Here is a 27,393-nt window from a genome sequence, read left to right as displayed (position 1 = left end):
TGGATATCCCATGATTCATTGAGAGTCCAAGCAAGCCGCATTCTATCAGACCAGCACACCCATAGTCAATACCAGTTTATTCCTTTAGTTTTGTATGAAAAATACACTTTAATAAACTACCGCAATGGGTGTGGATCCTTTTAGTCATGTACAAAAAAAAATATTTAATTACCTTTTTGAAGCGTGTGGCGATATGACCATACAGTTTTTTTTTTGTACAATACTAAAGGGATACATGCCAATTGAGGTAGATTTAAGTGTATTTTTCGCACAAAACTAAAGGGATAAATGGGACTAGCATACGTTTATGCAAATCTGACATCTTGCACATGCGTATTGACTGGGTATGCTGGTCTGACAAAACACCAGCTGTTCTGTTCTCAGAGGAAAAAGATGCTTTGCGCTGAACAGTGGTGAATATTGTAAGTGCAGTTTCTTCTAATAAAAGTATGTGAATGTGGGCAATTTATGATTTACTGAAAGGTTTTTAGTCTGTTACTGTTTAATTTGGTTCGGCTATAGTTTTGTCAATACTGTCACAGGAACAGAGCAATGAGATTAACACTCTGCATTTAACCCTTCCCCTTGGGTAGCAGTAGGCTGCCGTTGTGCGGCGCTTGGGGAGCGGTGTTGGGGTTAAGGGTCAAGCTCAGGGAGCCAGAGTGGCAGTCTGTAGTCCACTGCCAGAATATGTCAGGAGTGAGGTGTTACTATATTTGGGCAAAAACGGAAGGTCCCGGACTCAGTGATCGCAACGAGAATTATTACTTTTATTTTTTTACTGATTCACCCTAAAATCATTAAATTACAGCGAATATATTAGTTATAGATTATGATCCATTGATTATTCATTGCTGACCGCACTTTTCCTTTAAATCATTTAGCTCACCATTTATTAACATATTACTAAGTAATAAATTAGATCTTTCCAATAAACCAAACTGAACTGCATTTAGAAACATCGACTTGAATGCTTTAAGAATGAGCCGCAAATTTTTACTCGTATGACAAATAACTTTTATTTTCTCTTTATAATCCTGAGCATTTACAACAGCCTTGATCAAGAAAACAAGGTTTGTTGAAAACGGATCCAGAGGAGATCCATCATCAGTAATACAGAGCTGAGAGCGTCACAGCTCCCGTCACACAGCGGTGGCCAATCTATACAGCAAATCTATTTTTTTTAATCAACAGCAGCTCGACACACACTGGGGTGGTAGATTTAAAGCCCATTCACGCTTTTCTGTGCAAACATCTGTAGCTGTTATTAGAAAAAACTGAATAAGTGGGAGTTTAGAAAGAACCTGCTGGCAGCGTGGAGGAAGAGATGCAGAGATGATCACTGCACCAACTAACCAGATGACTCAAACCTCTAAATTTCCCACCACATAACACACTCATGACCCTCACCGCCCAAGTCAATAAACATTTAAGATATTATCTTTATCTCCCATGCAGGAAGTTAGTACCATTTTTATTGAAATGCTATATTTTGTGTTTTTCATGACTAAAGGTCTTAATACTCCACACTTGTCAGTTCAAAAGTAGTTTAGACCCCAAACTGGGGAATTGCTGACTCTAAGCAACCACTTCAAATAGTTTATCAAGCAAGAAACTCCCTGATGTTAGACACCCTTTTCTGTGAGTCACTGGAACAAAACACAAGGCACAACTCTAAGGCAGGTGATGGTTAAAATTCTCTAATAATGTGCAGCAGCGCCCCCCGTGACCGTCACGTGTAACTACATGGCAGCGCCACGTCACTCCAGTCTGACTTTTAATCAGTGAAAACTGGTTTTGGTTCTGCGATGATATTAAACATTGTCCTCAGAGTTCTGCTGAGGAGGAGCAGCTTTCACAAAACCAGAAACCAGTCGTGTGCAAAGTGGGTTAAAAACAAAACAAAATGTGACAAAAAAAAAAAAAAAAACTTTTAAAAATGTTTAATTGTAGTAAACACTGTTGCAGACATTAATCAGCACTAGTTCAGCTTTTTGCATCCTTAGTTTGGGGGCCTCAGAACGGCTGGTTTCCCGCCGTTTTCCTGCTTCCCTTCACCATGACAGCTATAGGAAGTTAGCACGTCCATCTGAAACCCAAATAGAAGAACCACAATGGGCTCAAATAAACGGCCGTCTTCAAACATGTTAGATTCAAAGCAGAACAGGTGGAGCTCCTAAAAGGCTTCGGTAATACAGGAGCCCAGCATTTCCTGTCCTCAGCTTGCAGAGGCATCAGCTTGAAGGCAGAGGAGGAAAATGGCACCTTGTGAGGAGCTAAGCAGCTCGGGAGAGATAATCACAGTGATTTCTCCTTCTGAAAAAACGTCTACAGAGCAGGATACACAGCAGCGCAGACTCTACCAGGCAGAATCTGAACTCTGTCTGCATCCTCTCACCTCCCGTTACCATGGCGACCACTTGAGATCTTTAAGCTTGCTTCCTACGTTTGTCAGCAAAATAAATCTACCATAAGTTCATGTTTCTCCACTGATGGGACACGGAACGGATCAGAGCAGGAAAGTTCTGATCCAAGGAGACCACATGTTCTGAAGCTCTGATTGCGTCCACTGCAGCTGGGTCATCAAGTCATCTTCCCTTAAAGTAGGATGACCCACATTTTGAGGCACCATGAAAACACTAAATACCAGAAAGAAAAACTTTTTTTTTTTTTTTTTTTTTTCCAAAGGCCAAATCAGCTGGCAGTCTGTTTAAATTAAACAGACAACACCCCCAGCTCTTGGATTAGGGCGGTTTGCGCAGGAGCTCCATGGACCCAGGGTTCTGTCAGTTCTAGGACAGCCGGTTCTGGGTGAGGCTGTGCTGAGGGCTGGCATAGGCACTGCTGGTCATACTTGATCCAGGACTTTGGGAGCCGGACTGACAGGAGACCGACGCTGATTCGGGGTCTGAGCGATCCTCATCAGAGGCGTTGGTCTGATGACTGACCACCACCCTGCAGATCGACAGAAAGAATGAGGGTCAGGTACTTCTGCAGGTAAAAAGTCTCTTCTGTGGTGGTTCTGTGAGGCTAAACCCTCATTTTTCCTCTGGATTCGTTGTAAATACTCTATGTTTCCTTCCAAAATTGAAATAATACAAAGAAAGTTCAGGGCATGCCAGCGTTTTAGAAGATTCTGGGAAGTCAGGATCTTCGCTGGCTAAATCGTCAAGGAGCGAAAGGGGCTTTAACACTGATCAAAGATGATATTTTCTTTTTAGGTTTGTTTTTTCCCCTCTGATGAAACTTTAAAACTTCCAAACACTATTTTCATTCATGTCACCTGTGAACCGTCTGTCATGTTCTTCTAAAATGTTTAAATGACAGAACACAAAAAAAAACGACCAACAGGGGTCCGCTTTGCTAAAATCTGCTCTACTCTCTTTCTGATTGGCTAAAGTAATGGCTCTGTTCCATTGGTTGATTAAAAAACCTAAATAGAGGGAAAAAAAACAAAAAAAACAATCAGGTGGCTCTACTAACATAGCTGCCGTCTCCTGAACTTTCCAGAAACACAAAGCGATGAAGACCATGAAGAGCTGGTTTACCTGGATCTAGATGGACTCGGTAGCCTCCGGGGGGCAGTCCTGGGGGGGATTCCTGGGCTCTTGGACCACTGCAGAGACAATCAGAGAGAAACACGTTTTCCTCTTGGTCTCACTGTAGTTTGTGTCCAAGATGTATCTCAGTCATTCTGTGGATCCACACACTGACTGCGTTCTGTACTCAATAATAACTGAGGGAAAGTTGGCCTAGGGGTTAGAGCAGTGCGCTTGTGCTCTGAGAAGGTTGCAAGTACCCGGTTCGATCCCCACAGCCTGAACTCTGGGTTCCTGAGCAAAACCCTAATCCCACACTGCTCCCTGGGCGCCACACAATGGCAGCCCACTGCTCCGAAAGGGGATTGGTTAAATGCAGAGATAAATTTATCCAATGGGAGATCAATAAAGTTCAATTATTATTACTTGTATTATTATTATTATAAACCAAACATAGAGCTTGTTGGAAGTAAAGTTGCTCAGACTGAACAACTTTACTTCAAACTAGAATGGAGTTTTGCAATGGTTCACAGAACCATTTACAACCAGCATATGTTGGTCTGTCTGCTTGGGTCTTGATTAAATTTGCTTGAAACAGAAATCGTGTTTAAGCACAGATGGATTATCAACAGGTCTGCACCAATCAGGAGACATTGAAAAACAACATTCATAAAGCCCTGATCTACTTACACCAATCTGATCCAATGCTTGAGCTCTGAGTTAATTTTCTCAAAAACGGACAGAAGTAACAGACCATGAAAATCTACTAAACCAATCAAATTCTCTAGGTTACCGTTTACTATGGAGCCGTTTATGCACCATGAAAAACAACAAACTATCTTTGAGGATAATGATGATAATAATCAGCAGCCTAATGGAGCCTCTCTGTTAGATTAGGATCAACATAATTTTTATAATAGATTAAAACAAAGAATGGATTTAAAATTGAAATGTTAAGACCTTCTTAGGACTAGTATAGCTAGCGTCACAAAAGGCACAGAAAGGTTCACAGAAGCCAAAAATGAGTCCAAAATGATTCATACATCTGGTAGATTCACAGTAATACTCTTAATTTATGCAGTAGGTACGTTGGGTTTATTTTTCAGCACATTTCAAAAATCAAAATGACCAATCAAAAAGGAGGAAGTGGGACTTAGAAATGTGTGACTCTCAGCGTCTTTCTCCTAAGATAACAGCAAGATGGCGAACTCAATGACGAACTGTGTCAATGTTGGCCTTTCTGATGTCCTAATTAAGGCTCTTCTAACTTGAAAACCTCAACAACGGACATACAGTCGTAGCCATTCAAAATTTTCCCCATCTTTCTTGATGCGTCCTTGGCTGGTTCCCTATAATTGATTTTTAAACATCAATCTTTGTACTAAAATATTCTGTCATGATTTGTGGACATTAAGATCTAAAGAAAAGCATCATCTCCTGGCCAGACCCTGTCATTTGGTGAAAGGATGGAGTCAGAGTAAAGAAATATGAATGTCCAGTAGGAGGCCAGTGGCTGGAAGTTGGAGGGGATTTTGCTGCAGGGAAGTGGGCTGCCATTCAGCTGTCGTTTGAGTAGTAAGGAATGAATGACTGCTACTGTATTTAGCATGATTTCTTTTTAAAAAGGATGCATTTCCTTTTCTCACTTTGACATGTTTCATGGACAACAAAATGAGTCGCCGCCATCTAACCTGATGACTGTGACTCTGTTAGTCCCTCCTTCGCAGTCAGGCTCTAACAGCAGACTGATACGTCTTGTATACATCAAACCAGTCTGGCTAATATTCAGCAGCTTGGCCGTGCAGTGTCTTCAACGCTGGGATCAAAATGTTCATATTGACCCCAGACATTACAAGGAGCCACAGCGGGGGGTGGGGGGAGAAATAGGGGTGACTCTTTAATCTTTCCAGAAAAATCAAAAAAGATTTCGCTTGACTTTGTTTCCAAGTTTGACGACGTATCGCTTCCCATCCAGGAAGCTTTTTCAATTCTCTCTTTAATCTGTACTCTTTTTTTGAGTTTTGCTGCTGCTGAACCATCTGGAGTTGATATTAAACTAATTTGCTAAAAGGATAAAGAGATTATCAAACCAGTCCGAAAAATGGGGAAAAATGGATTTGGCAATATATTGTGATATTTATAATATATATAACATATATTATATAAATATAATATCGATCCTTAAGTTTCTAAAATCTTTTTCCCATAAAAAAAATGGGTGAATATGCATTACTTCCACACCCCCGCTGCGGTAGATGGGGCCTTGAAGCTCTTTTGCTTAGAGGCAATCACAGAAGCAGATGCAGAGTGACTCAAACCTCAGACAACATGGCTACCAAACAAACCATAACCATAACAAAATAACTGAATGATGAATATCTTCTACTGAATATACAGCACTTGCTTTTTGATCTCTACATTTAATTTTAATATTAGCTGGGAAGTATACAGTAATATATCTTTATATTGCAATTTGTGACGATATCGTAACGTGAGCCAAGTATCGCGATGCATATCGCACCACTACACCCTTGCCANATGCATTTGAGATATCAAAAAAGTACTCCAGAGTGTTGTTCAGCATGGGGGTGAGTAGAAAATGAAGGCTAATCATGTTTTGGGTGTACTATACCTTTAAGTTTCTAAAATCTTTTTCCCATAAAAAAAAAAAAAATGGGTGAATATGCATTACTTCCGCACCCCCGCTGCGGTAGATGGGGCCTTGAAGCTCTTTTGCTTAGAGGCAATCACAGTAGAAGATGCGGAGTGACCCAAATCCCAAACAACATGGCTACCAAAATAACATAATAACTGAATGATGAATAACTTCTACTGAATATACAGCACCTGCTTTTTGATCTCTACATTTAATTTTAATATTAGCTGGGAAGTATACAGCAATATATCTTTATATGGCAATTTGTGACGATATCGTAACGTGAGCCAAGTATCGCGATGCATATCGCACCACTACACCCTTGCCAATACCCACCCCTATTCCCATGTGATAAAAAGTGTTTGGTATTAGTGTAAGAGCAACAGCCCAGACCTGAATCTGAGCTATAGATTAGGGTGATGGCAGAGAGGCCTTCCAACCTCAAAGCTCATCACCAAATAGAAAACTTTTAGAAAACTGTATAAATACCTTTTTAGAGCTTATTTTTCAGTAAAAATAAATCAACACATTTACTATTAGAAATAAAATTGAAATAACTTCAGCTTCTTGTGATTTAGTGAAGCTTCACTTTTAAAAGGTAGCAGCTTCAACAAACAGCTGCCTGAAAGAAACTGACTCTCTGTCACACCTTGACGATTTAGACAGCTAATGACTGAAATACGAAAACTCTGGCAAAACGCTGGCATACGTTGGATAAGTTATGGGTACGTTTGTATACGTTATGAGCACGCTGAGCTTATGCTATACGTGGGGCATAAGTTCCAGGCAAGTTATCTGATCGTTGACATATGTTAAGTGCTTATCCAAAACCTATGAGTAACTTGTGCATAACTTATCACGAACTTATCTCCAATGCATATCAATGTATTTGACGTGTTCCAGACGACTATTGAACGTGTTCCTCACTTACAGCTACTATTTAATGGCATATTGGCAGCATTTTGGTATGAAAGGGAGTTCACAGGAGGAAAGCATCAGTTCTCCTCCAGAGTTCATCCCCATCATAAGGTGAGCAAGAAGGTGAGTGTAATGGAATCTCCCGCTGGTTGAATCTGCTGTGACTGCAAACCTTCTTTCTTTTTTTTCTTGTAATTGATTTTTTTTTTTCTCAGCTAGGTTAATTCCATGATTAAAGACATCTTTTTATGCAGACCAGGCGCCTCACTGCTCCCTTCTGGGGCGGGGTTGCCCTTGGGGGGGCGTTTTTACTTGTTGTTTGTTATTGCCCTTTAAATGATGCTTGTGCATCATTTAATGGGCATTAGGCTGCTGTGCATGATGCACAAGTTAGGCAGTCATTGCACATAAGTTCTGGAATCGTTATGAATATGCTATGTATACACCCAAAATTTAAAAAAATGCATAGAAAGTTCAGCGTATGCCAGCCTTTTAGGAGATTCGGGAACGTTGGGCATACGCTGGCAAGGTGTGACGGTCCCTCAGGCAGTAAACCAACTTCTATATTAAAGACCTTTGCTGTCAGTGACGGGTTTATTTTCACTGATCAAAAGAAAATGTGTTCTGATTTTCAATTTCCTGATCAGTCTGGAAATCTTACAAATGCCAGATGTCTCAGTGTGTCTCTAATTGTCTGATTTAATGAAAATGATAAGCAAATCAAATGAGTGACTGAAAGGATGAAGGACATTTCACATATTTCCCTTTGACTGAGTCTTTTGTTTGCTGCGTTGTTCCATTTCCATTTCCTTCATGGAAACGGAATAAAATAGCTTCTTTGACTAAATAACTCAGATCTGATGAGACGATCAATGAGAGGGATTAACCCGGGGCTGCTCACCATGTGGGCAGGATCACTGGTTCCAAGATGGATTCCCTTCTGACAGAGGCCTCTCAGGAGGCTGATACCTGCACACAAAAGACATTAAAAATGGGTATTTCAGAGCTTTTAAGGACTGTATCCATTCAACTACCATAGTCGTTTCAGTGAGACTCACTCTGACTTGTTTATAAGGATTTCACTCTTCTAAATTAAACTTCAGGTTTTCCCCTGAAGCACAATAGATGCAGCTTCAACTATCTGTCATCACACTAATATATCTCCAGCAATTGGCACTCAGTATTCAACTGCTAAACCTAAACAAAGAGCAGAGCGAACATATTTTTTTTGGACACGCACATTTTGACCGGTCTCCCCAGAACTTCTGCTCCCACTCGTCCAGCAGGATGTTGAGGTATCGGGGACACTCGAAGAAGCGGAGGTAGCGTGACGATGACTGGGAAGGGAAAAGTCGCTGGAATTGTCCTCGTCGAGTCAGTTCGTCTTCGCTCTCTGCCAGCACGCGGACGTCCTCCGGGGTCAAAATGTCCAACACTGATGACAGAGAGTCCTAAATAAGGCAGGAGGAGAAGAGTCAGTGACGTCGTTTTCTTTCTAAATTGTTCAACTCAAGCTCATCTTTGATTGAAAATGAATTAAATATTCATTAAAGGAATAGTACACCCAAAACATGATTAGCCTTCATTTTCTACTCACCCCCATGCTGAACAACACTCTGGAGTACTTTTTTGATATCTCAAATGCATCTGGAGATCTGGGAGGCTTCTTGCTGTCTGCTGACATTCAAATAATGGAGGTCTATGGCGCCCGAGGCAGAAAGGTCCATAAAAGTCCACAAAAAACGTGTCAATATTCCTCCATACTGCTCGTCCAATGTATTCCAAGTGTCCTGAGTGGGTAGCGTCCATAATTTACTCGAAACGAAGTCATTTAGAATGTTTTTAGAGCATAAACAGTAGTGTATAGGATTTCCTGAAAGCGCGTTCACGAGTCTACGGAAACGGCGGCAGACCAAACCAGATGAAAGTGCGCATTCAGCTCGGCAAAGAACTCATGCTCTTCCTCAACACTGAAGTCCTCAGACATTTTTCTTTCGTTGTTTCTTTCTTTGCACAGGTAAACAGCACATTTCTTCTTCTACGCTTGCATTATTGGCAGAGCAGACGCTGAATGCGCACTTTCATCTGGTTTGGTCTGCCGGCTTCCGTAGCGTCATGAACGCGCAGGTGCGCGCTTTCAGGAAATCCTATACACTACTGTTTATGCTCTAAAAACATTCTAAATGACTTCGTTTCGAGTAAATTATGGACGCTACCCACTCAGGACACTTTGAATACATTGGACAAGCAGTATGGAGGAATATTGACACGTTTTTGTGGACTTTAATGGACCTTTCTGTCTCGGGCACCATAGACCTCCATTATTTGAATGTCAGCAGACAGCAAGAAGCCTCCCAGATCTCCAGATGCATTTGAGATATCAAAAAAGTACTCCAGAGTGTTGTTCAGCATGGGGGTGAGTAGAAAATGAAGGCTAATCATGTTTTGGGTGTACTATTCCTTTAAATGATGATTGGTCCATAGACTCTCCCTGGTTACAGCAGTGTTTGTTTACCTGGTTGGCATAACGTTGGAGGAAAAAGGCACGTTTTACTTTCTCATCAGAAGATGTTTTGGGTTTCCTCCTCTCTTTGTTTCCTCCATTCAAACTAGAAACAGAAACATGGATTTTTATCAAAGTTTGTAGAAGAGTTGCATAAAAAGAAATAGGAACTGTAATAGAAAATAGGAAATGTAGAACCACATCCTCACCTGCTGGTGGAGCTAGAGGCACTGCTGCAGGACGACCCCACCTCTTCCTTTGGAGGAATCCTGAAGCCGGCCAGGTTCAGAAGGTCTCTGATCATCTGCCCTTTAACAGAGACGTCCAGCGCCGAGTTGGAGTGGAGGCTGAACAGAAGGAGGTAGAGTTAAAGATGAGCTCAGGAAGCCACGCGTCTGGCAGCGTGGATCCGTGTGTCACCTGGGCGATATGTTGACCTCCAGGATCCAGGGTTTAAGGTTCTCATCCAGCATGATGTCAAAGCCAAACAGCTCGTGGCAGCTGTAGGGCGTTTTCACGTGCATCTTCATCAGGCTGTTCACGTACGGCTCAGAACTGAGGAGCAAACACATGTGGAAAGTTGTTGAGTTTTGAGCATCTGTTTAGCTTCCAAAGACACGAACTTTGCAGCCTTTCTACCAGGTGTCTAACCCTAACCCTTTTCATGAGTTAAGCTAATATCTTGTTTTGTCTCTGCTCACTCACCCTCTTTTATTTCAATCTATTCTCCATTTTAAGTTCATATCTTCCTTAATATGCAAACTACAGTAGTAACCATTCATTCAAAATTTCCCCACTTTCCTTGAAGGGGCTTTGGCTGGTCCCCTACAATTCCTTTTTAACCACCAACAATATTATTTCCGTCTTTATTTGTGGACATTAAGATCTAAAGTAATCGATTAATCATTTACTGGACTACAGAGACTCTAAAACATGCTTTTAGCTGACGGAGAAGCAAGTAATACCAAAATTGTAGAAACATTTCTAAAAAAATTTTTTCTCTTGCATCTGTCAATATGCTCTATAAAAAACTCCTCAAGTGGAAAGGTTTTAGATTCAACTGGTTTAATTAAGTAAAAAGTCTTCTTTAATGAAGCTTCGGATATCCAATTAATAATTGATTAAATCAACGGAATAATCAACAGATTAGTCAATATGCAAAATAATCGTTAAATGCAGCCCAAGATTAACATTTGCAGCAGTGAGTCTGATCCCCATAATGTTTATGAATTCAATAACCAAACATATTAAGGGCAGGTCAGACCGCAGCCAGAAGAAAAATGGTTGTTAAAAAGCCACCGCCAGCAAGAAACCTGCTGACAGCAAATCAGAGCTGATGCACTTCAAAGGCATCATTATTTCTCAACCTGAAGGCTGTAACTAGCATCGCACCACAGAGCAGTCACTGAAGCCCTGGTAGCCGTGGAGACGCTCCGTAACTGGAAACTTACGCTATGATCGTTTTGATCACAATGTCCTTAATCTTCTCCCATATCAGGTTGGTGTCGATTCCTTTAGAGTCGAGGTAGTGCCACAAAGCCTTCAGGGCCCTGAGAAGACAAACAACAAGCATGTTCGTCTTTAACATTTCTAACAGGGAAAAACTGCTTTCTGCTGAACAGTAGGGCCACAATAGGTCAGGAAAACGTCAAACAGGAAAAATATTGCAGAATATTGTGGACAGAATATAGCCAACATCATTTTCACTATTCTCCATGATAATATCTGTGCTTTAACATCTTGACTACTCAAAAACAGGTCCAATGTGGGAATCGAGGGCAGAGAAAATCTTTTCACAATTCAGATTATTGGGATGCAGTATTTGCTCTATAACAGCCAGCCTTAGGCTGACACATTGGGAAGCTCTTATCAACAGCAAACAGGCATTACAGTTTTCCACAGAGCCTAGGGATGGATGAATAAATATAATTAATTAATCAGTTTTTTGTTCATGGAGGATTTAATTTAAAGAAAATCTGGATTTTTTTTTTCACCAATCCACTCCTTATACAGCTCACAGTATCTTAGGCTACATTTACACTGAAGGCATTAACACTGAATTCTGATTCCAAATAAATGCGACTTGTACGTGATCTCGTGTTGTTTGGGGAGAGAGGTTACAGCTATGGACTGGAAATCCATTGGTGTCTCCCCATGTAGGTTCCAATCCTACCAGCAACGCATGTTCCTTGGCCTGATGGCTGTGTTTGTTTACCCACAGAAAACAGCATTCATCACAAGCTGCTTATTATTTAAGAGAAAAAATAAAGAAATCGTAGCTTTGGGGCGTCCGAGTGTTAAACACAGAGGAGTTCTGAACTTTTAAGCAGCTGCCTAGCTCAAGTAGTGAGTGACCCGCCCTGCAAACAGGAAGCCTTGTATCCCAGCTGGGGGGAAAGGATTCTGTGTTTTCGTCTAAAAGGAAGAAAAAGAAGAATACTTGTTTGTGCACTGAGCAATTTGCCCACGACCACCTTATGACGCCCGACTGAATGTTTGATTTTCTCCCGACCTTATGATTCCTGATGGGGAGGTGGTTGTTAGAGAATGATCGCCCCTCGTTACGCCCTGTACACTACACGAAGCACCATCAGGCTGAAAGTCAGCCTTATCAAAAAATTCTTGCACGACTGGAGAATCAGCCCAAAAAGGGCAAAAAAAAAAAAAAATTTACCATGTAGATTTAGATTTTCATTGTGAAACATGTTTTAAAAGCATTTTGTTGTCCTTTAAATAAAGGTTACCTCCCAGAGAGGATGATTGAAATCAAAAGTTAGTATTTTAAGAAGAATATGTTTTTAGTCATTGTTATTGTGAAACTTGGTTGAAAAAACAAAAAAAAAACTCCTAGTTTAGCCGTAGACTAACCATTTGTGTCCTTGGCAGGCTTTGTCGTCACTGTTGGTCTGGTACTCAGAGTTTTTCTTGTTCACGCTGTAGTTGGTCAGATGCATGAACTTGTTGTTCAGAGTCTTCATGGAAGACGAATACCTGCAGAAAAAACAGAGCATCACATCAATGTGCACCAGTCCCAGGCCCCGTTAAGCCACAGCATGTCCATCATTCTCACTTGCAGCTGGCAAAGCGGACGAGTCCATCGGAAAACACGTAAACACGGAGCGGATCGTAGCACGTCACATAGACGTAGATCCGTAAGTCGAACTTGTTTCCGCCAATGAGGTAGGGCTTGTGAAGGTATCTGCAGGAGAGAAAAGTTTCCTTATACAACTGTTGTGTTTTACAGAGGAAATCGGACCCGTCGGCTCTGTGATGCTTACTTCTGCACAAGCAGCGGCCTCTTGCGAGGCAGCTGACTCCATTTGTGGATGACCTGGATCCCTGTTCCTCTGGCTGATGCAGGCTGGAAGACAGAAGGAGTCTTTTAAACGGCAGTTGATGCACAATTTCCTCACCAACAGAAAGTCAGCAAACTCCAAGTCTGGTTGATTTTTAGCCACAACTTATCTTGTAGCTAAAAAAAACAACAAAACAAACAAAAAAAAACTACAAAACACGACCGCAGAAAAGAGAAATTCTATCTCTCCTCTGTAGATGAGAGATCTACACGACAAAAAAAAAAAGGGATGAAGAGCTATAAATGTCTGAATCTGTTTGTGTTTAAAGGGCCAGAGGTCTTAACGATAGCCCCATTTATACTATCAGATGCAATTATGAAAGCAGTTTAGATCCAGGGGTTTAGTTCAAGTGTCTGAGCTCATTTCCAGTCACTGGAGATTTAGAATCACATCCAACATCTGATGCTCTAATAAAATTCTATCAGGTAAGAAATGTGAACATTTACACTCATGATGCAGTTTAATTAAGCAAAGGGTCCATTTCATTTATCAGCAACATCTAAGAAAGTCAAATAATGTATATCATTACTGATTAGGGCTGCAACGAACGATTATTTTGCTATTTGATTAATCTTCTTGTAATCCGTCTAATTAATCAATTCATAATCTGATAGAAAAAAGAAGATTTTAACAGATTAAACCAGGTGAAACTAAAACTTTGCCACTTGAGGAGTTCTGGAGCATAAATCATATTGAGAGATGAAAAAGATTTTTATCTTAAATGCAAAATTTTTATATATTTTTTGTAACGTTGGTATAATTACTTTTGTAAGTGCTTCCATCTGTCAGCTTGTCAGATTGATTAATAATGATTAATTGTTTCAGCCCTGGTATTTGTGTTTAGAAAGTTTTAGATTTTCTGGTATCAAACCTACAGTCACGTGAATCCAGTTGCTGCCAAATTAGCTCCCTCATTTAAAATAAAAGAAATAAATTACAGATTCACCAAAATAAAGGCATCCCAAATAATATCAAACACAACAGGACTGACTGTTAACAGCCACCACCTTTCTGTAGCTCCTTCATCTTTTGTCTGATCATCCCTCCTTTGCATGAAATTCTGACTAATTCACAAAAAAGTTAGAGAAGTGCACAACGTACGGGTTTGACGATCCACTTCTGCTTGGAGCCTCCTTCTTCCCAGGCCTTCCGGAGCAGCTTGATGTCCTGAGGAAGGATGAAGGTCCGTGGGAAAAAGCTGAACTCCTGTTTGCCGAAGCAAAGCTGCATCTTGGACAGATTCCTCCAGAGCCGGTCCTTCCTGCCGATTTGAAAGGTTCCTGGGAAGTGGTTCAACTGCAAAAACAAAAATAATAAATAGAAGCAACAGTGAGTGCAAATCCTGGAGTCCCGGCTGGAGGGTGCCTCTGCAGGGACTCACCTTCTGGTGCTCTGCGATGGCCTTAAAGCCAGGAGACCTCATGTGGTGCCCCCAGCAGCCCAGCCAGTCATAGTTTTCTGCATGAACAACAGACTTCAGTCACACAGCGTCACCAACTACACCCCCCTCTAGGTTCTGCTTGAACCTGACCAGGCCTGCAGGTAGAATCTAACCTAGAAGCTGCTGTTCTAATGCTACATTCAGACCGCATGCTGCAGAAGCAGCTAGTTTACAATCAAAGTCAATGGTTTACAATCAAAGCAAAATGTCCTGCAGCGCGTCTGAGCAGCTGAAGCAGCGCCTCATGAGCTTCTGAGCATCTGAGGCGCGGGACGCCTAAGTTAACTTAAGATGTCGAAACCTGCCGGCAAAATATGCTCGATTTTTTTATTCTGGTGTCTGCAGTTTGGATTACGTACGCGAAAAACGCCTTCCAGGCGCCGCAAACATTAGCTGAAAACCTCGTAGAGGCAACCCGGCCAGAGGCTGCCGTTGAGCGGGATTCCCAGTGACAGAGCACCACCGCTGTACGGGGGTCTGAGCAGCTCCGACAGCCAAATAATATTTGATGGCAGGATCATAATCTGGATGAACTGACTTCACAGATGAAGTTTTCAGGTGGACTTTCTGACTTAAAAACATATCAAAACTACTTTTTACCCACTGACCAAAGCAAATATAGCAAAGCCGCTCCCTGCCATTGAACACAGGAGCAGCAGAAGCATCAGACGCATCTGGACACACTTTACTGGACCTCTGACCTTAATGTGGACAAGCATCAAATATGAAGCAGTGCTTAAGGTCTGAATGTAGCATTATTCATTAAAAAAAGCCAAGCTACTCTTGATTTAATCTGCCACTTTTCAACCACGCAGCGAGAGCAGCAAAGATGCTTCAGCTGAACCAAACTTGTACCAGCATCAAAAATGAAGCAGCACGTGTGTCTTTGCTGCTTCTGCTGCGTGCGTTCTGAACGTAGCTTAAGAGTTAAAGATCAGAGAATTGACATTGACAGTAATGGATCCGAGCTAATGACCCTTAACTTGTGAAGGGAGGGGGGGAAGGTGTGCCAACAGGCACTTCTAATGGTCCATATGTTGGTGCGATGACTCACCCCTGGTGACCTTGAAGTGTGACCTGGTGATGGTGTGCTTCACAATGTTGGGCGTAACGGTGCTCATCTTCCATTTGAGAAGCCGTCTTTGTTCAGCAGGCAGCAGCTCCACTGCAGAGCACAGCACAAAGGGTCAGCCGGGAAAAGAACAACTGTAGTGGTTTCACTGAACAGAGGAGACGCTCCTGACCTTTCTCATTGGCTGTCCCAAAGTACAGCGTGGGCGGAATGAGAGGAAACAAACTAGGGACGAGCGCCGGCCGCTCCTCCCGATCATCCTCTGCTTCCAAAACCATCGGCTCCTCAACGCTGAACAGAAGGAGAGAAGAAGAGAAAGGACAACTTATCAGGTGAGAACATCCACGTTTGGTCCGACTGTTCTGATATGTGTCGAGGAAAAAATAAAAACACTGTCAGACACTGAGGATGGATGAAGATACACTTCCTTAACGTTTTCTAAGCGCATTTTGTAATTGAATAAAGAAAGGTTGCTGGAAGTGACAATATTTAAATCATCTTACTAAAATCTTTTAAAGGTTCTTAGACTTGCTTGAAGTGGCTTTGGAAAAAAAAAGGAGATGGGAACATTTGTTGAATAAGTTCTACCGCAGTCAACATTCACCAGCTAAAGTCACCACAACCTGCCTGGTTGCAACAGATTCATAAACCTTCGCACCATCACAGGTCTGAGGTCAGCGCTGGCGTCTTACCTTTATTTCCTGTTTCTTACAGCCACGCATATCTCGCATCCCCTGGATCATTAGCTTCAAACAGATAGAAACTCGTCTAAAGCCCAACCCGCGTGGGGTTAGATTCAGCTAGCGGTAGGAGGCGATTAAAAACTTTGTAGAGATTTTCCATTTTTAATCCTGGGCAAATCTTCCATGCCAGACATTTATAAAGTAAAAACTCCACTAATAACGACCTATCTTTGCTGAACTCTTAAGTCGGTTAACTCAGAATCAGAAATACTTTAATAATCCCAGAGGGAAATTACTTAAACTGGTGCTAATCCAACGCCAATAGAAATTTCTACCCAATCGATGGTGAGCTGGTCTTTATTTCCTGAGCATCCCTTGACTGGACTGCTGTTAGACTCACTTCAAAATGTTAAAGCTACCAGTAACAGCTGACTGTGGAACATTTGACAGCAAAGACGTTTGACGGGCTGTCCTCTGTCCAATTGTAAAAGAACCATTCTTTCACAAATGATAAATGGCCTGTATTTATATAGCGCTTTTTTAAGCCAGGAGACTTAACCAAAGCGCTTTACACTCCATTCATTCACGGACACACTGATGGTGGCGAGCTACATGTAGCTACAGCTGTCTTGGGACTCGCTAACAGAAGCAAGGCTGCCGTACACAGACCGTCTGACCACCATCAGACCCAAGGACCAGCGGTGAAAGAAGTACTCCACAGTAGTACTTGAGTGGAAGCATTGATACTTAAGGTCAAATCTTCCTAAACTACAAGAAAATGTTACCCAGTCAAACATCAGCTAAAGTTAAAATATTGAAGGTGAAGGTTCTCAGTCATCCAGGTCATAGTCATTCCAAAAAAAGTAAAAACAATCCACTGGACTTTGCTTCCAAGTGTGAAGACGCTTCGTTTCCCATCCAGGAAGCTTTTTCAATTCAATTCAGAATTAGTGTTGAGTAAGATGCTTTATATAGTAGCCGAAACGTGTTTTGGCTCAGAAAACATGCTAATTGAACCAGAAAAACGGGTCCGCCCCTTAGGAATGGGGAGTCGTTTTGGGTCCTTTGTTAGCCTGCAATGCCCGATACTCAAAGCATATAAATCTTTTAACTCCACGTCAATTCTGATATTTTGAATTGAAAAAGCTTCCTGGATGGGAAGCGAAACGTCTTCAGTGTAGATTAACTTTAATGAACCTGTAACTTTCAGAAACCACCTGATTTATTAATGTGTAGAACCACCTGCTATAGATTCTACACCACCTGGAAAGAACTTCAGCTTAAAAATGACGGGGAAAAAACAACAGCTATTTTATTATTTCATAGTTTATTATTTCATTTCAAAGTAAAAAGAAAACAGGAACATCTTGATTCTCCTACTTTCACTATGGAAAAGATTTATGGTTTAATCTACAACTCTGATTTAGGAACTTATCCTGTCGAACATATTGTCCACACGGCAACAACTAATGTTTTAATAAAATTCATAAAGTAAAAATAATATCTGTCCTGGGTTTCTCACATTTGTGGAACATCGTTCAAATCTCTAAAACAGTGGAGTCCAGATTCAGTCCTAAGAACTCCCATCCGCCATGTTGGATTTACATTTCAAGAAAGAAAAACAAATTAGAAATCTAAGCTGAGCCAAAAGGAAGAAGAAACTAAAAGCTTTCTGGAAAAGGAGTGGATTGAAAGTTATAAGTACTACCCCAAAAAAATTACTCAAATAACGTAAAGATACTCAAAAATAGTACTTAAGTTAAGTAATCAAGTAAATGGACTTTTTTAGTTTCCACCACTGCCTGCTGGGCTCAGTTCTGGATATTTTACCCCCGTGACTATGGACGCCTAACCTTGCTCCGCATATCCATCTGGAAAGCTGCCGTTGAAGTAATTTTGGGAAGGGGCGAATATACTGGTTAGCTGATTGGCCTATGTTGGTGATAGACGGGCCAAATAAACCAATCAGATTAACGAAGCATATGACGTACTAACAGAACGACGACGAAAACACAACCACAAGCCAGGCTACTCTTGCCGAAACCAGTCGGGAGAAGAGCAAAAACATCTTTTCCTCTGAGAAAAGCCTCCAGAGCAGTGTTTTGCTCTTCTTTCAGTGAAGAAATACTCTGTAATTCCGATAAAACTTGCTCGATAGCCACGCTAACGCTAGTTTCATCGGCTGAAGCCGCCATGTTCTTTAGACTGAACTGTCGCGCTTCTCATTGTGTCACACCTCAACCCGCCTCAAAGCCAACGCTGATTGGACGTTCGTTTGGTGAACGGCTCCAAATTTTCTTCAACGGAGAGTCTCCAGACTGATTTGCGAGTGAAACCTTGCGAGATCAGGATGGTCTCACAAGGCTAATGGACGCCATGGGATCGCCTAGATCCCACTGCACAGAACTTCTTAAAAAAAACTAATTGAAGTCTTCTGAGCTATTTCAAACATTCGGCACCTTTATCTCCCAACGTGAGAGAATCATTGTTGCCTGGATATGCTTCAGACTCAGAGAGGTCGAGCTTGGAGGAAAAAATGTGACAAAATCCACAAAATAAAAAAAATTTTTTAAAAAAACAGTGAATCTGAGCTTTTCCTGCAAATCGTTCTGTCATAGAAAAACACCCTTTAGATTAATGTTCTGTAAACATGAGTGACAGCGATGAAACTCAGACCTTTACAACAACCACTAATTGCAAACCTGCCAGGAAACCTCTGATAGGAGTCGGTCCTTTTAGAAAGGAAAGGGAACAGGTTTTGCAAACCGTGGGGGGAAAAAAAACATGACAAGACATGTTTGTTCATTAACAGTCAGATAATTAAGGAGCCACGCTTGACTCCTGCTAGTAAGGCACTCCAAACCTCGCTTTGGGGCAGCTCTGCCTGAATAAAATTAGTCAGAATTTAATTGATTTATTGGCTAGTTTTAATTGAAAAAATGTACGTATTGAGCCAGTAAAAAGAAATTCAGCCAAATCGGCTGATATTTTATCGGTCCAATAAATATAGTGCATCCCTATTTTTTTACCAAATCAATCCAAGTGAAACAAAAACTTTTCCCCTTGAGTTTTGGATTGAGCCTATTGACATATTTTTTTTATCTTAAATGCAAAATGTTTACATATTTTTTTTACAATCATGATATAATCACTGCTCTACGTGGGTTGCTAATCAGCTAAAGGCATCTTTTACAGTCTCTATATTGCAGTTAACGATTAATCCATTACTGATTATTTGACGATTATTTTAATCATCGATTAACCGTTTCAGCCCCACTATGTAAACAAAAATAAACCAGTATAATTTAAATAGATTAAAACCACTGGTTTGTTTACAACAGCAACCTGCCTGCCTGACCAAATCCAAAGAAACCCAGTGAATCGGAGCTTTTCCTCTAAATTGTTCTGTCATAGAAATACAATCTTTAGATAGATTTTCTGTAAACATGAGCGACAGTGATGAAACTCAGAGCTTTACAACAACCGCTGATTGGACATCTGCCAGAAAACCTCTGATAGGAGTCGTCCTTTTAGAAAGGAGGAGGGATTATGTCACTCAGTGATGGACTGTTAGGTGTTAAATAAAACAGTGTAGAATACAGTTTATTTTTAAGTGGCTAATGTTAAAGTGCGGATTTATCAACAAGGTCCAAGAAGTTATTTTACAAAGTGAACCACAAAGCCACAGGTGCACTCTGTGACCTTTAACTACCGCTATCAGGCATCAGGTCACTGGTCCACTTTGTAACACAAGGTGAACTACATGTCTGAAACACGACGCTGGGAAGGATTAAATGTCAGCGGACGGACTGATGGAACAGCAGGTCTAATCTGACTCTTCAAACAGTCACTTAGTGGCAGATCCACAACAACAAAAGCTCCTTTCCTTTAAAACCGCAGTCCTTAACATCTTCAGAACACGAAGAAGCTCAAAGATACTCACATGACCGTCATAGAGACAGGATAACAAAACGATTTCCAGACTTCAGTTAAAACCTCTTCCACCACCGACAGCGTCACCTCAGAATCAAAGACCTCCAACTACATGGAGTAAAGGCAGGTGGAGGAGTCAGCGTATGGAAATGAAGTCGGGAACAAAGCAGTTAGGGGTAAAAGGCAACAACAACGCTCCCAATCTGGGCTGTTTTAGAAGAGACTCAACACACAACAGTATGCAGAGACAATGGAGCAGAGCTTTCCACCATGATCTGCCACTTTCAGCCTCTCCTAACAATGAGCTGACAGAGAACAGCTGAGAGACCAGGAGAGTCAACGCCATCAGCTGGCCAGATGTTCAAACAGGTGTCAGAGGAGCAAACAGGAAGTGATGCTGGGTAGAACACCGCCTGAATAAAGGCAGATCTTCCATCCAACGGACATCAAAACGTCCCACGTTTTACGACACTCACGTAAAACGCAGAAGGCTTCCAGAACACAGAGCGGGCAGGTTGCTTTTAGATTCATCATCAGGGATCAAAGCCTCTTAGAATTAATTTGTTTTTGATCACTTACATAGCCCTTACAAATGGAGTCCCCCCACCCCCAATCAGATCTAGAAGCACAAGATCTATATCCAGTCATTCAGCAAAGATCCTGCTACATGGCATGTACATCTTATTTTGGCATTTGGCCGAAATAATAATTACCGGAATTTGAATGAAGTTGAGCCTTTCAATGATATATTACCTACTGTAAAAAAAAAAAAAAAAAAAAGCGAATAGAATACAGTGAACCCTCGTTTATCGCGGGGGTTGCGTTCCAAAAAGAACCCGCGATAGGCGAAATCCTTGAAGTAGAAACCTTTATTTTTTTAAAAGTTATTATACAATGAAATACTCCATAAAACATTGAAATCAATGAACAAAAACTTTTTACAGGCCCAAGCATTTGTTAAACAAATAAAAGTACTGTATAGACGTTGTTATTGTCTGTTCTTTTTTTTTTTTTTTTTTTTTTTTTACAAATAACTACTGTACTGTACTGTAAAATAATATAGTTATAAATAAATAAGTAATAATTTTAATCATCAATACGAAATGAAGGGTTAATATTGCGGGGATCAGCACCGCCCCGCTGTGACGGATTGGAACGGGAGAAAATGAAAAATTATTATGAAAAAAAAATACAAAGTACAGTAGGACAAATAGTGACTGACATGTACAGTACAGTATTTCACTGCTGTTCTGACGGAGCCGCTGCCTCCTAATTGCTCTGTGGCGTTTTTTTCTTCTAAAGCCTGCAGTGCATGTGTGTGTTTTTTGGAGAAGAACATAGTTATTGGTAGATGTTGTCGCTCTTTTTTCTTCTGGGCCAAAATATCCTTATAAACCGACATGCCACCATCGATTATGTTTGATAATAAAGTTTAACAATGCATGAAGCAGCGAGACCGTGAAAAGTGAACCGCGTTATAGCGATGGTTCACTGTAGTTAAAGGAATAGTACACCCAAAACATGATTAGCCTTCATTTTCTACTCACCCCCATGCTGAACAAAACTCTGGAGTACTTTTTTGATATCTCAAATGCATCTGGAGATCTGGGAGGCTTCTTGCTGTCTGCTGACATTCAAATAATGGAGGTCCATGGTGCCCGAGACAGAAAGGTCCATAAAAGTCCACAAAAAACGTGTCAATATTCCTCCATACTGCTCGTCCAATGTATTCCAAGTGTCCTGAGTGGGTAGCGTCCATAATTTACTCGAGACGAAGTCATTTAGAATGTTTTTAGAGCATAAACAGTAGTGTATAGGATTTCCTAAAAGCGCGTTCACGAGTCTACGGAAACCGCGGCAGACCAAACCAGATGAAAGTGCGCATTCAGCATCTGCTCTGCCAATAATGCAAGTGTAGAAGAAGAAATGTGCTGTTTACCTGTGCAAAGAAAGAAACAACGGAAGAAAAATGTCTGAGGACTTCAGTGTTGAGGAAGAGCATGAGTTCTTTGCCGAGCTGAATGCGCACTTTCATCTGGTTTGGTCTGCCGCGGTTTCCGTAGAGTCGTGAACTCGCAGGCGCGCGCTTTTAGGAAATCCTATACACTACTGTTTATGCTCTAAAAACATTCTAAATGACTTCGTTTCGAGTAAATTCTGGATGCTACCCACTCAGGACACTTGGAATACATTGGACGAGCAGTATGGAGGAATATTGACACGTTTTTTGTGGACTTTTATGGACCTTTCTGCCTCGGGCGCCATAGACCTCCATTATTTGAATGTCAGCAGACAGCAAGAAGCCTCCCAGATCTTCTTATAGAAGCACTTTTGTTATTTTTCTTTATATATTCGGGCAAGTTGGCGTTTCTTGTTATTACAATGACATTCATTTTTGCCATCATAATATCTTTGGAATGTTACAAAGGTAATAAGGTTTGGTCCTGGAATCCAATAACACTATTGGCTTGAAATTTTCTTTTTCAAAGTATTTCACTGAGGGCCCTATAAAGGGTTAATTCCCTTAAAACCTGTTCGAGTTTTTAGTTCATCACAAGCAAAAAAAGGCATTCAAGTTGAAAATCTTTTTTAATTCAGGATTTCTTCTGTTCAACTCTAACCAGCTTCCCTGTCAGTGCAAAAGAAAAACATCCCAACAAGATGATGCTGCTCCAACTCGGCACGTAAACCATCAAAAACAAAGAGACCAACTACTTCACTGAACAACTTCTATTCACCAATCATCTGGTGACATTTTATACTAAAAGATGGGGGGAAAAAACTGGTCCTTTGTGCTCATCCTGAGGCTTTAGTGGAATAAAACAGTTTTATGGGAGGTGTTTTCACCAAGGACCAAAAGCTTTCAAATAATCCCTGGATTAACCAAACAGTGTGTGTCTCTTACCTGGAGAGGTGAGGGATCGATGCAGCGGACGAATGGATGGAATAACATTCAGAAACATCTGGAAACAGAAGAATAAAGTCTTAGACACAGACTGGTTATGCCTCACGCTCATATTGTATGGAGCTGCAGACAGGAATGAAATCTGGATTTATTCTGGGCCAAATTAGAGGAACCTAAATTAACAATTTAGATTATCTGAGACTCAAGGAGCAGAAAGTAGCTGAATCCAGTGATGGTTTTTGTTCCATCTCACAATATTCATTCTGACAGGATTTGTGGATGCATGGAAATATAATAGAGCAGTGATTGAAGCTCAACTAGTGAGCAACATTTCCATGGAAACCTTTTCCCGCTTCTGTCTCCTTGAACCCCAGTCGGCTTCAGCAGATGGCCGCCTACTCCGAGTCTGGTTCTACTGGAGGTTTCTTCCTGTTCAAGGGGAGTTTTTCCTCTCTACTGTCGCTACAAGCATGCTTAGTGTGAGGTATTGCCTGCGAGTCAATGAGTCGATGCAATCAACTGGTTTTCCTTAGATAGAAAACTTTAAAATCAATCTGACTGGATGATCTGGTGAACTGTAAAGTGCCTTGAGATGATGTGTTGTGAATTGGCGCTATAGAAATAAACTGAACTGAAATGGTCTCACCATCATCACTGCAGGCATTTTCCAGTTCATCTGGAAGCTCCTCCTCCACTCCATCCACCTGCATCATACAGTCTGAGCTGGAAACACAAGCCAAAAGTGAAATACTCCAACTTAAAGAATCCCCCAACCCAAAAAATAAAAAAAATGGTGGACTTACCCCATCAGCTGCTCTTCTGTCATCGAGGAGGACGAGGACTGAGTGGAAGTGGGGGAAGGTCGTCCTTCCCTGGTGAGGTGGATGGCTGAAATCTGATTTGTCACTGAGCCGACTAAAGCTCCTGCAGGACACGAAGCCACATCTGTCCCAGGATCAGAGTCAAGTAGAGACGTCAATTAGAGGACAGCGAGGCTGGTTGGTTTCATGTTTTTAATCACATAAATATCATGTTTAAATGACCAGTAAACGGAATATTTACTTTATAAATGTAGTTGTTTGTTTTTTGTTTTTTTTTTAAATGGTTACAGCTATAAGCTTGGATCTGTAATCCTTGGTTCACGTATACAGGTTTTTAAACATCAACTCAAACCGATTACCTTCATCAGCATGAAGCTCTGTGGGCTGCAGCTGCAGGTCGTCACAGAGCACAGCTGGGCGGACGATGCAGGAAGAGGAGTCCTGCTGTGGCGGTGATGCAGCCTCCTGGGGTTTGTTGTTGGTAGCTGCTGCCAGGACAGCTGGAGGACCACCTCTCACTAGCAGCTGATTGTTTAAAGAGGTCTGTGATAGATGAGGTGCTGGTGTCTGGCTGCGCCTCGCTGCCAGTTTAGCCAAATGGCTCCTCCGTGGAGAAATCACCTGCCTCTTTGTGCTTCTTGTTTCATTTTTTGTGCCGTTGTGGCTGGAGGTTTTCTTCCGCAACTTTGATCCCTGATGTCTCGAAGGTTTTAGGCAAAGATGAGGCACTGATGGTGAAGAGAAACAGGCTGTAGCCGTAGGCTGAGGAGACAGAACACAGAAAGGGGTCAAAATGCATTCAGAAAACATGTCCTGCAAAAATACATATACCCTTTAAGCTTTTTTTATATTCCACTGGGATTTTAACTTAAATATCTTAAATATGTGAAAGCCATATTAAAAAAAAAAAATCATAATAAATACAGTCCAGGTGTGTGTAATTTAATCTCTTTATAAATCCTACTGATCAGCTTCTGGCATTTAAGGTTTTGTTAAGATGATATTAAAGAACAAACAGCATCAGACTAATAAAGTTATTATTTTTTTTACTTCCGGAATCTGATCCTGAAGGACAGAAGAAAGTCATGAGAAGCTCTTTTTAAATTTGCCATAAGTCATGTCTGCTCAGATCACGCCACAGTTGAACTTTCTGGCTTCGATGCAAGACAACATCTATGGCAGAAATCCAGCCGTTCTAGTGGCAGGAAATGACTCAGAGGGGACGACAGGAGCCAAATTCAGGTCTTTATTTGGGCTGCAAATAACGATTATTTAAAAAAATCAATCATTCAATTATCTTTTTTGATTAATAATTAGAGAGCCAAAAAATCCTTAAAGGAAAAGCCAGCTCATATTCAGATTTCAAACTTCTGGAAGTACTTTAAATATTAAATTATTCCATACTGTTCAATAAATTATAAGTATTTTTAATTAAGAGTAATTTTCATTTGAATGTGCTTTACTGGAGGCATTCATGTTTGTCGAAGAACACTACTGCCAACAGTCTACTGATTAACGCTAAATTCAATAAATCACTGTGTACGTATCAGTTTTAGGTATAAATAATGACCCATTGATTATTCCTTGCTGACCGGACTTTTCCTTTAAAGTTGGCCTTCCTTTGTTAGTTCTTACCAAAAATAATGCAGCCGTTTCACAACGAAATGCAGAGCAATATATTTTTTTTTAATTAATTCTCTGTATAATCAGTGGCTGGAAGTCTGCATCGATTTCTGCGTGAAAAGTGGATTTGATCTCATATTTCCAACATATAGAAAGTGCCTTTAGATCAATAATGGAGATCAGAAGACTGCGAGTCAAGCTTTCAGCTATGAAAGAAGCACAGTAGAGCAGTGTTTTTTAACCCTGGCCCTAAAGGCACGCTGCCCTGCATGTTTTAGATGTTTCCCAGCTTTCACACACCTCTTATCAATTGATAGCAATTATCAGGCTTTGCTGAACTGCAATCACCTTCATCAGGTGTGCTGAAGCTCAGAAACATCCAAAACATGCAGAGCAGTGTGCCTTGAGGACCAGGGTTGAAAAGCACTGCAGTAGAGGAAAGACATCACCAAATGCAGCGCTACCCTTAGTGCAGTATTTAAACCCACTCACCAATGGCAGAGTGCTATGTTGCACGGTGGCATGTCCGCCAACAAGCAGGTTTCTATGACCTCCTGAGGAAAGCTCTAGTAGAACATCATCTGCTGAACTTTGTTTGCCCTCAAACGCTGATCCGTCTCCAAGTTGAAGGGTTCGGGCTTCCACTTTTTCAGAAACAACGCTGCTGACAGTTTGCTTTGGTTTCGACGTTCTCTGAATTCCATTCTGCTGCTCTGCCGGATTACCCGACCCCCTTGATTCGACATGGTGACTCCAGGTGTTTGAACTGTACCCTCCTGCTTTCTCCCAGAGAGGACAGTATGATGAAGATAGGGATGAAACAGCAGTAGAAGACAGAGGTTCGTCCTGGTTCTTAGCCTTGTGGAGCTCCAGGGGAGGGTATCTGAAAGAACCTTTAAAGGCTGCACTAGAAACCAGGGTAGCGGCGGGGGCACTATGTGCACTAGAACATGCCCTGAGACTCCCGTCCCCCCAGGGTAACGACTGATTGGTGGGCATTGGAGCTGCTGCAGAAGTCCGTGATGTTTCCAGATAAATAAAGACTCCCTGCTCAGAGGGTTCCTTTAGCAGGAAGGACCTAAAACATCAACTACAACTTGATGGACAAGTTCTTGATGACTCATGACTGACGGCGCTCATCATGGCCACCAAAATGACCAACTGCAGATTTCCTGGGATCCAGAAGAGTCTGAGCTGACGGTTTATTCCTCCTGGGACTCAGAGTCGGAATGGAGACGAATACGGCATCACACCAGATCTTAGGAGGTGGTTACAACTGTGAAACTGCTACTCAGATTCTGCTAAGACCATGAGCAGCAGACTGACTATCTGCTGCTTGTTCCTGGTTTCTGCTTGAAGTCTTCAACAGCAGAAAGAGTCACAGCTCAGCTTCAGTACTGAAAGAAAGAAAATGGGTTGAAAGGCCTGACATTAAACAGAGAGACATTGGGTTAAGCAGGTAATTACACAACATGAAAAGGACAGGAAATAAATAACCTTTATTGCAAAAACAAATAGAAACTGAAGGACAAAGTTAATCTGGCTGGATCTGAGCTGTTTCACCATCTAACAAAGTAAACAATCAGTGGCCTGTTGGTGAAGATTATAGTCCTAACATCATGCTCATCTGTTACATCCTTCCTTACTATATCAAGGAACTTTTTTCTGTTTTCATTCCTCCCTCTCTTCTATATTAATGGTGCAAGAACATTTCCAGTTCCTTTCTTTAATAAGCCATCAGTAAGCCATGCTGTGTAGCTTCCCTTCCACCCTCTGCTGCCTCTTCTCTGTTCTGTTGGATCATTGAGTCCAGCTCCTGCCATCCACCACGTCCAGCTGCCTCTTATCCACGCAGCTTTCGGCCTCCAGCTGTCCAGATGTGACTCATGGACGGGGTAGGGGGCAGTCTCACGTGTGTGTTCACCGCTAGCTTCAATTTAGCT

General features: G+C 41.4%; 1 protein-coding gene across 1 annotated transcript; it reads right to left on the bottom strand.

Annotated features, from left to right (window-relative positions):
• Positions 1-983: 983 nt before the first annotated feature.
• On the bottom strand, positions 984-26,845 carry ttll4 (tubulin tyrosine ligase like 4). The gene is made up of 20 exons (XM_015400317.1): positions 25,943-26,845; positions 24,187-24,589; positions 23,810-23,951; positions 23,653-23,729; positions 23,007-23,064; positions 15,658-15,776; positions 15,468-15,578; positions 14,354-14,430; positions 14,074-14,268; positions 12,895-12,977; positions 12,687-12,815; positions 12,485-12,607; positions 11,068-11,166; positions 10,037-10,171; positions 9,826-9,963; positions 9,629-9,722; positions 8,354-8,564; positions 8,015-8,082; positions 3,549-3,616; positions 984-2,955 (listed from the first exon to the last, which is right to left on the bottom strand). The coding sequence occupies exons 1-20, from the start codon at positions 26,447-26,449 to the stop codon at positions 2,793-2,795; spliced, it is 3,000 nt and encodes a 999-aa protein (XP_015255803.1). The 5' UTR covers positions 26,450-26,845; the 3' UTR covers positions 984-2,792.
• Between the last annotated feature and the right edge of the window lie 548 nt (positions 26,846-27,393).

The sequence above is a fragment of the Cyprinodon variegatus genome, unplaced genomic scaffold (assembly GCF_000732505.1).
Source record: "Cyprinodon variegatus isolate N-32 unplaced genomic scaffold, C_variegatus-1.0 Scaffold1092, whole genome shotgun sequence".
In the NCBI taxonomy this organism is placed as follows: Eukaryota; Metazoa; Chordata; class Actinopteri; order Cyprinodontiformes; family Cyprinodontidae; genus Cyprinodon; species Cyprinodon variegatus.
The sequence above is the reverse complement of the archived record's forward strand: the minus strand, read 5'-3'. Positions and strand labels throughout refer to the sequence as shown.